A 14,999-nucleotide genomic window follows, 5' to 3' on the forward strand; every position below is an offset into this window, starting at 1 on the left:
GGAGCAGCGGTCTTAAGACCACTGCTTCTTAAACCCTATCCGCTGCTTAATAAATGTACCCCTTAGACTGAAGTGTCCAAAATGGAAATCTATATCTGTAATGTTATTTTTTTAATGTCCTATATTTCTTAGACTGAGTGATCTTGTTTGTTTTGATTCATTTGTGAGAATACATTTAAGCTAGGTAATGTATTTTACTACACATGATATAATTACTCAGTCATTGATTAGATCAAAAACACATACCAGGGAAGGAATCACTGCAACATACTTTTATTAGGCTGCTTTAAACTAATGCTACATAGATCAAGAGAGGCTATACAGTGCCTTAAGATAAGTGAGAATTGACAGTAAGCTGACAACTGGTTTATTTTTCTTTTGCTTGTCTGAAGTTATAAGAAGCATCACTACCACGTGCCTTATTTTTATCTTGCCCTCCCTGTTGACATTCACCGCCTTGCTGCCCGCTGGTTTGATCTCCTCCTTGTTGCCCACAACCTTGTGATTCCTTGTCACTCTTCTGTCCACATCCACTGCTCTGCTGTCCACTACCATGGCACAGATCTCCACTTTGTTGGCCTTGCTGCACACTTCCTTGGCTCTGTTGCCCACTTCCTTGGCTCTGCTGCCCACTTACTTGGCTCTGCTGCCCACTTCCTTGGCTCTGATGCCCAAGATATTTGCCTTGCTGCACACTTCCTTGGCTCTGTTGCCCACTTCCTTGGCTCTGCTGCACACTTCCTTGGCTCTGTTGCCCACTTACTTGGCTCTGCTGCCCACTTCCTTGGCTCTGCTGTCTACTTCCTTGGCTCTGCTGCCCACTTCCTTGGCTCTGCTGCCCACTTCCTTGGCTCTGCTGCCCACTTCCTTGGTTCTGCTGCCCACCACACTGGCCTTGCTGCTCACTTCCTTGGCTCTGTTGACCTCCGCATTGACCTTGTTGACCACTAGCTTGGCTTTGCTGATTACTACCCTGTTGCACACTGCCCTGATCTTTTCCCTGGTGCTGTCCGTGTCCTTGCTGCTTGCCATGGTCTTGCTCATGTTTTTGCCCATAATCTTTTCCTTGACTTCCACTGCTCCATGAAGTCTAAAAAACATATTTATGTCATGTCAGTCACAATGTTCCAAGAGAAAAAATTAAGGCATCATATGAATATTAAGCTAGTCAGATGAACAGGATATTAAAATAATTATCTAATTTAGCTCAAGAGAATAGATAAAAGTAACGGGTTGATCATAATCTATCTTTGATAATAATTAGTATGTTAATGTCTGTATATGAGCCCTTTTCAATGTCAAGGAGATCGCAACCAATCAATTTCATTATCCTCTACTTAACATGTGCAAGTCCTTTTATCCTAATCACGATCCAAATTCTCAATACCTAATGGCACTTCTACAGGACCATTATTAACTTATGAAATTCCACAGCTAAAATCACTTGATAAACCTCCAGACAACAGTTTTCCCCTTGTCGATGGTGAAATGCTTGTGCAATGCCACCCTCTGTATATTCACGAATAATCGGCCACTAGCAGGGGGTGTCAATCAATTGCAGTCCACCACCTTTCAACCGCTGCTTCTTAATTTATGTTTCCAGCGAGCCTGAAAGCTTGCGCGGAATAAGAGGCATCGGCTGCATGATAAATCTTCCCCTATGTGTGTAAAACTGAGACGTTTTGATTTAATTCACTTGTTTGTTTCAAAACCTCAATAAAAATATATTTAAAAAATGCCAATTTTAAAAAAAAAAAAGTTACACATATGAAGGAGTTGTGGATTTGATATATAGTTCTAAAAGATGGTTTTACTTTTATAAATTCAACAGGAGGTTTTGAGGTCATTGGATGCCATCCATATTTGAATTAATTGAGGGATTTTAATGGTTTATGCTCCATATCCACAATGACAAGACAAAACTTTGCTTTCACTGGTTTCTCTTTTGCCTCAACCAATGAGCATACATTTAGATATAATCTCCCTGAATAACTGTTTCATTTATAGCCTCCAAAGGTTTCCATTTCCCGTTTCGCGCATGCTTAATACAAACTGCGCTGTAAAACACACAGGACGGGATTACCGCATGCGCATTGTTAAGTGTCAGCGAGTTGATGCGCATGTGCAGTTTGTATACTCGCTGTGCACGAGCCTTGTAGACATGTATAGAGAGGGTGGGACCTCTCTATACTTCACAATATCAAAACTCAGGAAATGGCTAATGGGAGGAGTTTCAAACGGAACGGTAGGGAAAAATCAAAGCCCAATATTATATAAATAATTAATATTTTCAAAAAAATAACTTAGCGACTCTGTATTTCATATGCTTAAAAATACAATACTGCAAAATGAACGCTGTAACTTTACCTTCACTTTAACTGTGCAAATCTGGATAATAACATTGCAGATAATAATTTGTACAGCTTTAAGGATGTAACATTTCTAAGCCGGAGAGGTACTAATGGCAAAAGCATATTCAGATTTTGATCTCAATATTATGCGATGTTCAGAAATCAATGTCTGCCAAAAACAAGCACAATATTTTGATGAACTAGTAAGTTAGCAAAGAAAAGAACGTGGTTGTTGCAAAAACGGCAAATAGTATTTTTTTTATGGAGAACTTTCTACAAATATATGTACTCACCACATTCTGCTTATCTCCAGAAGGCTGTTTAGAAACAAAAAGTACACTCAGTTAACAAGTAGCATCTCTGTTCATCTGTAACCATTATCACCTTGCACATTAATTACACACTGTAGCTATCAATTCAGTGCCTTTCATTGAAATGATTTATTTGAACATTATATAATCTGATTAATGTAATACAGGAACAGAAATGTTAACTCTCTAGATACCATAGGGGAATATTTACTAAGTACAAATGTATATGTTAAAATATAACCTTCATTATACATTCACTAAAAGGTATGTCATGTAGGAAATCAATTTTGTGAATTATTAGAACATTGAATATAAAAAGTCCTGCCCACGTATGTCTTAGAAAATATATCAGAACCACTTACTAGAAGTGCTAGTGGATATTAAATCATAAATAAATCTCACCATTAAATGTAGTTGGTAGTAATTTCTCTCACTATTTTTGAGAGCCCTATTCTAGTATATATATTGCCTAGTCTCAACAAATGAGTGGTACTGACTAAACGTTGTCTTTCTGAAAGTTAGAATGCTGCCCCCTTTATGAGCCAATAGCTGGCTAAAAAAATATCTGATGGGATAAGCGGAATTTTTTTTGTGTGAATGATTATTAAAAGGGTAAGCAACAAAGAGATAGAGAAAACTCTTCTCATGCTGAGACATTTTATCTAGAAGCCTAATGGCCCAATGTTCAAAGTTTCACTGCGTCCATTGAGTAATCTACAAATTCATCTCACAATGTTAATTCTATGTGAAATGTTTTTAAAAGATAAAGATGATGCACATGGTGGCTTCTGTTGGAAAGTATATGCCTGGCTTCATTAGAACAAATGTCAGCAGTGTGGATGATGTTTATTTTTATTATATGTTTACTTAAGGGGACATGAAACACAGAATTTGTCTTTCATGATTTAGGTAGAACATACAATTTTAACAAATTTCCAGTTTACTTCTATTATCAAATTTGCGTCATTCTCTTGGTATCATTTGAAAAGGAGCAGCAATGCACTACTGGTTTCTAACTGAACACATGGGTGAGCCAATAACCATCGGTATATATATATATGCAGCCACCAATCAGCAGCTAGAACCTAGGTTCTTTGCTGCTCCTGAGCTTACCTAGATAATCGTTTCAGCAAAAATTAACAAGAGATGAAAGCAAATTAAATAATAGAAGTAAATTGGAAAGTTGTTTAAAATTGTATGCTCTGTCTAAATCATTAATGTCTAATTATGAATTTACTGTCCCTTTAAAATATAATGTGCCTTTTTTTAGATCCAAAAGTGTATTATGTTTCGCTTAAAGTGACGGTAAACTCTCCCCTTCATAAAAACAGATCCAGAGCGTTGGAGATATTTTAGATGGATATTCATTCATCAGTTGTAATGAAGTTGTGCTATAACTTACTTTTTAATATAGATATGAAATTCAAATACCCGCACTCCACCGCCCACTTCAAGGAGAAGATTTAACAAGGGCCTTCATGCCCGCCGGAAAAAGCAGTTATGAAGCAGCGGTCTAAAGACCACTGTTCCATAACTTGTCCGCTGCTTCTGAGGCTGCGGTCTTCAATCTGCATGATCCTATACGATCGGGCTGATTGACACGCCCTGCTAGTGGCTGATTGGCCGCGAATCTGCAGGGGGCGGCACTGCACAAGCAATTCACAAGAACTGCTTGTGCAATGATAAATGCCAACAGCGTATGCTGTCGGCATTCAGCGATGTCTGTCAGACATGATTACACTATTGTATATCATGTTGGACAGACATTGGTAAATCTACCCCCAAAAGTAAATTTTTCAACAATGTGAATTGTGGTCTAATCAGTGCTATAGCTACAACAAAAGTGCCATATGGGAAGAGCGCTGATTGGAGAACAGTTCAAACCGTTAGCTCACATAGAAATGTACTTTTGATGTGGGTTGCGAAGCGCAGGGTATTTGAATTTTATATCTATATTAAAAAGTAAGTTATAGTGCAACTTCATTACAAATGAAATATCACTAACATTCTGGCTCTGTTTATAAATAGGGGAGGAGAGTTTACCATCACTTTAATGTCAGATAATCCATTTGCAAACACAATTTCAAAGTAAACCACATATGTTTCTTAAAAATTCTCATCTTGCCAATGAAAGACATTTATGTGTGAAGCTGTTCGACTTTACTCCTGTATTTTGTTTAACTCATTCAAAGATTCCTATGAAGCTTCCTCATTGTAATACAAGTTACACCCATGGAGCACTTATATATTTGCTATTTATTCCATTGGGAATACATTTTTTTTATTAAAAAGCATCACATTATTGTTTAATGTATTTGAGTTGGAGCATTATGGGTGTACTGTGCATGTGTGTGTCTGTGTATATGTATAGGCATAATACTGTAACACTGTTAATTATATGTTTTCTAAACTTCATTTATTATGAAAAAAACATTGTTTATTTAATCTTGCAAGATTATGCCCTTGGCTGAAGATTAACAATATTAGCTATTAATATCTCTCAGAAGAAAGTGGCCACAGCTTTTCCTATTTACAACATTGGGTTTTAACAATTTTTCACACTATAAATCGTGTTTTAGCAAAATTGCCAGATTTCTACCATTAAACTATTTAGACAGCTGAATCGCACTAAACTTTAATTTCTCACTGTACAGAATGAGGTTTACTTGCAGGATCCGGTTCTGTACAGTCAGAATTCTAAGGCGTTGCGCTAAACCTCACTGCACATGGCTATACTGCAGTATAGGTCATGCTGTAACTAGAAGGGAACCCTCACAGCACAGTGGGGGCTACTTACATACCAGTCTTCACAATTAATTGATAACACTATGGGATAGATTTACTATATGTCAAGCGAATCATGTCCTCTCTGCATCGCTAAATGCAGACAGCAAACGCTGGGAAATGCTTGTGCATTGCGGCCCCCTGACCACTTGCGGCTAATCGGCCGCTAGTAGAGGCTGTTAATCATCCTGATCGTATTGTAAAGGGAGGATTTCAAAAAGGTGGCGGACAGGTTAAGGAGCAGCAGATAACTTTATAGATTGCTTTAAACAGCTCCAAATACAAAGCAATTGCTTGGGGGATTGGACAAACTCAGTTCATTATTTATTAAAGAGTCACAGTTCTGAGGATTGGAAGTGCACCTGACAGCGTTCACAAGCCTAACCCTGCCACACATTTGTCCCAAATTATCTTCAGCAGAGATTGTCAGATAAAAAAATTGCAAAACAATTACATTTTTGCTAAGGAATGTCAATGGCTAATTGTGTTTATTCCACTATCAAGTCCTGATTGGCTCCTCCAAATAAAGCAAGAGGTGGGTATAGTTTGGCTATTGAAAATCAATTGTAGCAAATAAGGTGTGAATGCATTTGTTTTTTTTCCACACTTGCAAGACAACATACAAATATTGTAGTTTAATAGTTGTTACTGTCCCTTTAAGTGAATGAAAGTACTTTACTGTAATGGAATCTCCCAATTTAATATCAAGATATTCCTTTTAGGAAATGAACAGCCCACATATTTCACTCACATTTTCGCATCAAATTTATATTTTGTTGAGAATTGTGAAAATGTACCATGTGCCTAATTTTTACTGATATTGATATATGAGCTATAGGAAACTGTGTACCTACCTTCTTTGAGGGGTTTGGTGCTGCAATAAAAAAAAATATATAAATGATAAAATATTCCTCAAACACATTTAATTGTAATAATAAACTTGCCATATTACTTGTGCCAGAAGCAACTAAATACATATTTTAATGTTTTTACCTCCTTCCATGACTGAAGTTAGTTGAGTTTTGTTTCTGTAACGGAGAAAACAACCTGTTGAAAAATACATTTTCTCATTAACAACGAGGAAGTATTAAATAAATATAAATAAAGAAGAATACGTTTTAACCAGTTATTAAAGTATATTTTATATTTATTTTTGCATACACTTAATAAGTTTTGTATTTTCTACTATTACCAAAGCCTAGAAATCTTTTATCATTAGTAAGTTTATGAAGCCTTTGAAATAAATACAAAAGAAAAACTAAGGGGTTGGTCACAATCTATCGTTTAATTATTGGCTAATTAACAACTGTAGATGAGTCCTTTCCAAGTTGATGCAATCATAATCAGCCATTTTCATGTGCAAGACCTGTTTTTCTGATCACAATCCAAATACTCCATACTTAAAGGGATACTACATTCAAAATTAAACTTTTATGGTTCAGATAATGGCCTCTAGTTATCAAGGTCTGTCGGACCTGATCCGACAGTGCAGATCAGGTCCGACAGACCTCGCTGAATACGGCGAGCAATACGCTCTCCGTATTCACAAGAGCTGCTGGTGCAACGCCGCCCCCTGCAGACTCGCGGCCAATAGCCAGCCAGCAGGGGCGTGTCAATCAACCCAATCGTTCTCGATTGGGTTGATTTCCGGCGATGTCTGTCCGCCTGCTCAGAGCTGCTTCATAACTGCTGTTTCTGGCGAGCCTGCAGGCTCACCAGAAACACGGGGCATCAAGCTCCATTCAGAGCTTGATACATATGCCCCAGAGAGTGCAATTTTAAGAGACTTTTATTTAAATTCACTTTTCAATTTACTTCCATTATCACATTTTTCACAATCTTTTATATGCACACTTTCCGAGGCACCAGCTACTGCTGAGCATGTGCAAAATTTCACAGTGTATATAGCTCTTGTGAGCTGCTGGTGCAATGATGAATACGGCGAGCGTATTGCTCGCCGTATTTAGCGAAGTCTGGCGGACCTGATCAGGTCTGCCAGACTTTCATAACTAGAGGCCATTGTTTCTTTGACGCACATCTAACTAACCTTAAAGTATCATGCACAAAAATGAGGTTTTGGAGTAGATTAATTGCACGTCACCTAATAGCATAACTAAAAACTGGCATCAATCAACACAAAGGCCATTTCTTTTTTTTTTATATTTAATATTTTTTTTATATAACGCTACATTTTTTTTTCTAGTAGATATTGTATATATTTTTTCTTTCTTATCTCTTCTACGACACTCTGCAATGCTCTGATTTTGCCTCTTTACAGAAGCCTCTACAAATGGCATCACGGATGTGTATATAACGTACAATGTACTGGGTATAAATGAAATGTAACGGCAATTTATGACAAACATTTTATCAAGGAATCATCTTATTCTGGCTTCTGATAGCTTGACTTGATGTCCCTGTAGTCACAGGATGTTATAGCATTAGATGGCACTTACCTTTCTGTGATTCCAGACGACTGTGAGTTCTGAGGTGCCACAGTGCTGTATTTATGAAGGGCTGACTGGGAGTTGCACTAAGGCACTAAGCACTGTGGCATGCAGCCCAGACAAGGTGTGACTCACATGGACTCAGTGACTGCCTTCATTATAAGAAAAATAATAGGTTGGGTAAAGTAAAACGATTGGTTAAAAATAAGGTTAGTAACAATTACTATTTAATGTGATATAATTACTGTATTAATAATTAATATGATTAAAGTCAGTTTGTGGAATGTTCTGATGCTACAACTCAACAAAGCTGCACAAATGTATTTCCCATTTATGAATGGATCATAGACAGTTTAACCCATTTGGCTGTCTGAAGGGACTGCAATGTATAGCTAAGCTCTTTTGGTGCAGATAAAATATCACTGATAAAACATATTTTTAAAATTTGTTTCAATGTTTTTAACATTTTAAACACAGCATTTATCAGTTGGGCAGCATCAGAAGATTTAGTAGGTGAGTTTCCATGCTAAGCAAGAATAAGTGCTCCCCATATGTAGATGTGCAGATGGTGTGAGGTGAACACTTGTAGGGAACTCCATCTTTCTAAGTAAACATGTTTAAAGTTATAGCACTAACAATTATACATAATGAACACAGTGCTGCTTACTAACATCTGAAACTAACCCTGCTCTCTCTGTTTTAGGTACACGCTTTTCTCCCTTAGCAATAACAGCTTTCCTGGTCCATTTTTACATTTTTAAACTGTGTTAGGTACAGGACTTCTATCTCATCAAATCCTTTTCACAGCATGTGGCCTTTTTTAATCTGCTAAATTTGACAAATTGATTAACCCCACTCATTTTGGACTAATTGTATCTGTTTGTAATTCCATCCCTTTGATCTCAGTCTGAATTTAACGGTTTACACCTGGAACTCATTTATCTCTCATTCTTCAATCAACTAATCTACTGAACTACACAGGCCTATAAATGTGAGATTCAGCTAGGGGAGAGCATTAGCAGGGGACCTCATCTAAATGAACATTTTTAAGTGATAGCACTAAGAATTATACTATTATTACTGAAGATTTGAACTACCATGTGTTTTCTGTCCTGTTTTTCCTTTGTACAGCCTCATGCCTTTTGTATAGCTATCCAATAACTCACAACTATCACCTACAAAAGAAATATAAGGTGCAAATTCCTCAATTCCATGATGCCATTAAACAAATAGTTGTTATAGAAACATAGATATTGACGGCAGATAAGAGCCATAGGCCCAGCAAGTCTGCCCGATATTACCTAACAGTATAATCTCATCTAGTTGGTAGGATAGCCTTATGCTTGTCCCAGGCATTTTTAAAGTCCCCAACACTGTTTGTCATTACTACCTTTTTAGGAAGTTTATTCCATAAATGAATCACTCTTTCTGTAAAGAAATGCTTCCTCAAATTACTCCTGAATCTAATACTCTTGAGCTTGAGATCATGACCCCTTGTTCTTGAATTTTCCATTTTATGTAAAATACCCACATCCTCTTTTTTTTTTTTTAAATGAATTTTTATTCAGTTTTAGAATGTAAAATAACACTTGGAGACACGCAGGACCCCTGTTCAAACATACACAGACAAAAAGGAACGGACACACAGGTCCAACTGCAATAGCTGTCAAAACATTGATACATCATAAGTAAATTGCAGAGATTTGTGGTGAAAATAATTCACCAAGATTGAACCCTAGTGTGGGCTCAGAATATGGGGGGGGGAGGTGATGCTTATAAATGAAATTTAATGATCCAAAGAGCAAGTCCGGAAAAAAAAAAAAAAAGCCGTCAACCTCAAATATGCTGGAAGTATTATGTGGCGAGGCTGATTTGCATTAGTTATCAAGCCCTAGATACCGGCAAAAGTAGAATTTAGTGACGTAAGCTTCGATCCGCCGGACTCAGTCCGACACAGATCGATTCTTACGTCACTACAGATGTTCCGCACACAAGTGCGGCACAATCTGACTACTTTAGCTAGTTATCAAAAAACTAGCAGGTACGCTCGGCACTTTTCCGGCCCAGCGTACCTGGTTTTCAAACCGCCGCCCTGGAGGCGGCGGATCCCATAGGAATCAATGGGAGTCTGACCATAGCGAAAGTTCATGTTCGCTGCTGCCAGACATCCCATTGATTCCTATGGGAGCTGTCTACACCTAACACACACTAACATGTACCTCTAAACACCCCTAATCTGTCCCCCCCTACACCGCCGCAACTAAATAAAGTGTTTACCCCCTAAACCGCCGCTCCCGGAGCCCACCGCCACTATAATAAATATGTTAACCCCTAAACCGCCGCTCCTGGACCCCGCCGCAACTCCACCTACATAATACCTATTAACCCCTATCCTGCCCCCCTATACCGCCGCCACCCCTAATAAATGTATTAACCCCTATCCTGCCGCTCCCGGACCCCGCTGCAACAAAATAAATAGTTTAACCCCTAAATTGCCGCTCCCGGACCCCGCCGCCACCTATATTAAACTTATTAACCCCTAATCTGCCCCCCTACACCGTCGCCACCTATAATAAAATTATTAACCCCTAAAGCTAAGTCTAACCCTAACCCTAACACCCCTCCTAAATTAAATCTAATTTAAATCTAACAAAATAATTTAACTCTTATTAACTAAATTATTCCTATTTAAAGCTAAATACTTACCTGTAAAATAAACCCTAAACTAGCTACGATATAAATAATAATTACATTGTAGCTATTTTAGGGTTTATATTTATTTTACAGGTAACTATGTATTTATTTTAACTAGGTACAATAGCTATTAAATAGTTAATAACTATTTAATAGCTACCTAGGTAAAAGAAATACAAAATTACCAGTAAAATAAATCCTAACCTAAGTTACAATTAAACCTAACACTACACTATCATTAAATAAATTAAATACATTAAATACAAATAAATACAAATAAATACACTAACTAAAGTACAACAAATAAAAAATGAACTGTTACAAAAAATAAAAAAATAATTTACAAACATTATAAAAATATTACAACAATTTTAAGCTAATTACACCTACTCTAAGCCCCCTAATAAAATAACAAAGCCCCCCAAAATAAAAAAATTCCCTACCCTATTCTACATTAAAAAGTTACCAGCTCTTTTACCTTACCAGCCCTTAAAAGGGCCTTTTGCGGGGCATGCCCCAAAGAATTCTGCTCTTTTGCCTGTAAAATAAAAATACAACCCCCCCAACATTAAAACCCACCACCCACATACCCCTAATCTAACCCAAACCCCCCTTAAATAAACCTAACACTACCCCCTGAAGATCTTCCTACCTTGAGTCGTCTTCACTCAGCCGAGCCGAAATCTTCATCCAATCCGGGCGATGTCTTCATCCAAGCGTGGCGCTGAAGAGGTCTATCATCCGCCTGAAGTCTTCATCCAAGCGGGGGCTGAAGAGGTCCATCATCTGGCTGAAGTCTTCATCCAAGCGGGGGCTGAAGAGGTCTTCCATCCAGCTGAAGTCTTCTATCAAGCAGCATCTTGAATCTTCTTTCTTACGGCTCCATCTTCATCCCGCCGACGCGGAACATCCTTCCTCCACGACGAACTCCCGACGAATGAAGGTTCCTTTAAATGACGTCATCCAAGATGGCGTCCCTCGAATTCCGATTGGCTGATAGGATTCTAGCCAATCGGAATTAAGGTAGGAAAAATCTGATTGGCTGATTGAATCAGCCAATCAGATTGAAGTTCAATCGATTGGCTGATCCAATCAGCCAATCAGATTGAGCTCGCATTCTATTGGCTGTTCCGATCAGCGAGTAGAATGCGAGCTCAATCTGATTGGCTGATTGGATCAGCCAATCGGATTGAACTTCAATCTGATTGGCTGATTCAATCAGCCAATCAGATTTTTCCTACCTTAATTCCTATTGGCTGATAGAATCCTATCAGCCAATTGGAATTCGAGGGACGCCATCTTGGATGACGTCATTTAAAGGAACCTTCATTCGTCGGGAGTTCGTTGTGGAGGAAGGATGTTCCGCATCGACGGGATGAAGATGGAGCCGGAAGAAAGAAGATTGAAGATGCCGCTTGATAGAAGACTTCAGCCGGATGGAAGACCTCTTCAGCCCCCGCTTGGATGAAGACTTCAGCCAGATGATGGACCTCTTCAGCCCCCGCTTGGATGAAGACTTCAGGCGGATGATGGACCTCTTCAGCGCCACGCTTGGATGAAGACATCGCCCGGATTGGATGAAGAATTCGGCTCGGCTGAGTGAAGACGACTCAAGGTAGGAAGATCTTCAGGGGGTAGTGTTAGGTTTATTTAAGGGGGGTTTGGGTTAGATTAGGGGTATGTGGGTGGTGGGTTTTAATGTTGGGGGGGGGGTTGTATTTTTATTTTACAGGCAAAAGAGCAGAATTCTTTGGGGCATGCCCCGCAAAAGGCCCTTTTAAGGGTTGGTAAGGTAAAAGAGCTGGTAATTTTTTAATGTAGAATAGGGTAGGGATTTTTTTTATTTTGGGGGGCTTTGTTATTTTATTAGGGGGCTTAGATTAGGTGTAAGTAGCTTAAAATTGTTGTAATATTTTGTAAATGTTTGTAACTTATTTTTTTTATTTTTTGTAACTTAGCTTTTTTTATTTTTTGTACTTTAGTTAGTTTATTTAATTGAATTGAATTGTAGTTATTTGTAGCTAATTTATTTAATTAATTTAATGATAGTGTAGTGTTAGGTTTAATTGTAACTTAGGTTAGGATTTATTTTACAGGTAATTTTGTATTTCTTTTAGCTAGGTAGTTATTAAATAGTTAATAACTATTTAATAACTATTCTAACTAGCTAAAATAAATACAAAGTTACCTGTAAAATAAATATAAACCCTAAAATAGCTACAATGTAATTATTAATTACATTGTAGCTATCTTAGGGTTTATTTTACAGGTAAGTATTTAGTTTAAATAGGAATAATTTATTAAAGTATAGTGTAGTGTTAGGTGTAATTGTAACTTAGGTTAGTTTTTATTTTACAGGTAAATTTCTCTTTATTTTAGCTAGGTAGCTATTAAATAGTTAATAATTATTTAATAGCTATTGTACCTAGTTAAAATAAATTGAAAGTTACCTGTAAAATAAAAATAAATCCTAAAATAGCTACAATATAATTATTATTTATATTGTAGCTATATTGGGGTTTATTTTAAAGGTAAGTATTTAGTTTTAAATAGGATTAATTTAGTTAATAAGAGAAATATTATTTAGATTTATTTAATTAATATTTAAGTTAGGGGGGTGTTAGGGTTAGTGTTAGACTTAGGTTTAGGGGTTAATAATTTTATTACAGTGGCGGCGGTGTGGGGGGGCAGGATAGGGGTTAATAAATTTATTATAGGTGGCGACGGTGTAGGGGGGGCAGATTAGGGGTTAATAAATTTAATATAGGTTGCGGCGGGGTCCGGGAGCGGCGGTTTAGGAGTTAAACTATTTATTTAGTTGCGGCGAGGTCCGGGATCCGCAGGATAGGGGTTAATAACTTTATTATAGGTGGCGGCGGTATAGGGGGGGGCAGGATAGGGGTTACTAGGTATAATGTAGGTGGCGGCGGTGTCCGGGAGCGGCGGTTTAGGGGTTAATACATTTATAAGAGTTGCGGCGGGGTCTAGGAGCGGCGGTTTAGGGGTTAATAACTTTATTGAGTTGCGGGGGGCTCTGGGGGCTCCGGTATAGGTGGTAGAACAGTGTAGTTAGTGTGGGTGCTTAGTGACAGGGGTATCAATAAAGCTGTCAAAAAGCCGAAGAGCAGCGAGATCGGATGAGTGATAACTCTCACAGTCCGCTGCTCATCACCCTGTACTTGGTGCGCTGCTTTTTGACAGCTTTTTGGATAACTTAGCCGAAATTTTGAAGGTCCGCGGCAGCGATGGTAGGCGAGCTTAGGCGGGCGTATTGGACCGGCGAAGGCAGGTAAAGTAGACGGCTTGATAACTACCCTCCTGTATGTAGCACCCACTGAACCTAGCACTCATTGTGCCTAGCCCACACTGAACCTAGCACTCATTGCACTCAACACTCATTGTATGTTGCACACGCCATACCCAGCCCACAACGCACCCAGCACACGATATACCTAGCACACTCTGTACTTGGCACACGCCGTACCCAGCACACATAGTACCTATCACACACTGTACTTAACACTCATTGTACCCAACATACTTTGTACCCAGCGCACACTGCACCCAGCACACACTGCACCCAGCACACACTGAACCCAGCACACACTGAACCCAGCACTCATTGTACCTAGCACACACTGTACCTAGTGCTCATTGTACCTAGAACACACTGTACCTAGCACACACTGTACCTAGCACTCATTGTACCTAGCACACATTGTACCCGACACACATTGCACCTAGCACACATTGCACCTAGCACACATTGCACCTAATACACATTGTACCTAGCACACATTGTACCCAGCACCCATTGTACCTAGCACACATTGCACCCAGCGCACATTGTACCTAGCACACATTATGCCCAGCACACATTATGCCCAGCACACATTGTACCTAGCACACATTGTACCTAACACACACTGTACCTAGCCCACACTGTACCTAGCTCTCACTGTACCTAGCCCACAATGTACTGTGGACACGCTGTATCCAGCTCACGCTGTGCCTAGTACACAATATACCTAGCACACATGGTACCTAGCACACACTGCACCTAGCTCACACTGTACCTAGCACACGCCATACCCAGCACCCGCCTTGCCTAGCACATGCGGTACCTAGCACACATTGAACCTAGCACACATTGAACCTAGCACACAGTGTACCTAGCACACATTGTACCTAGCACACATTGTACCTAGCACACACTGTACCTAGCACACATTGTACCTAGCACACATTGTACCTAGCACACACTGTACCTAGCACACACTGTACCTAGCACACACTGTACCTAGCACACACTGTACCTAGCACACATTGTACGTAGCACACACTGTACCTAGCACACATTGTACCTAGCACACGCCGTACTTAACACATGCTGTACCTAGCCCACGCTGTAC

At 38.9% G+C, this 14,999-nt stretch overlaps 1 protein-coding gene across 1 annotated transcript in view; it reads right to left on the reverse strand.

Moving 5' to 3' along the window:
• Positions 1 to 367: 367 nt before the first annotated feature.
• The window catches only part of LOC128657461 (uncharacterized), a 135,524-nt gene continuing 120,892 nt past the window's right edge, over positions 368 to 14,999 (reverse strand). Inside the window, exons 2-5 of the mRNA XM_053711817.1 lie at positions 6,440 to 6,493; positions 6,301 to 6,320; positions 2,645 to 2,668; positions 368 to 1,090 (exon numbers count right to left, since the gene is read on the reverse strand). Coding sequence (XP_053567792.1) covers positions 368 to 1,090; positions 2,645 to 2,668; positions 6,301 to 6,320; positions 6,440 to 6,449 — 777 coding nt within the window. The 5' untranslated portion in view covers positions 6,450 to 6,493. The remainder of the gene's footprint in view (positions 1,091 to 2,644; positions 2,669 to 6,300; positions 6,321 to 6,439; positions 6,494 to 14,999) is intronic.

This window comes from Bombina bombina, chromosome 1 (genome assembly GCF_027579735.1).
Source record: "Bombina bombina isolate aBomBom1 chromosome 1, aBomBom1.pri, whole genome shotgun sequence".
NCBI lineage: Eukaryota > Metazoa > Chordata > Amphibia > Anura > Bombinatoridae > Bombina > Bombina bombina.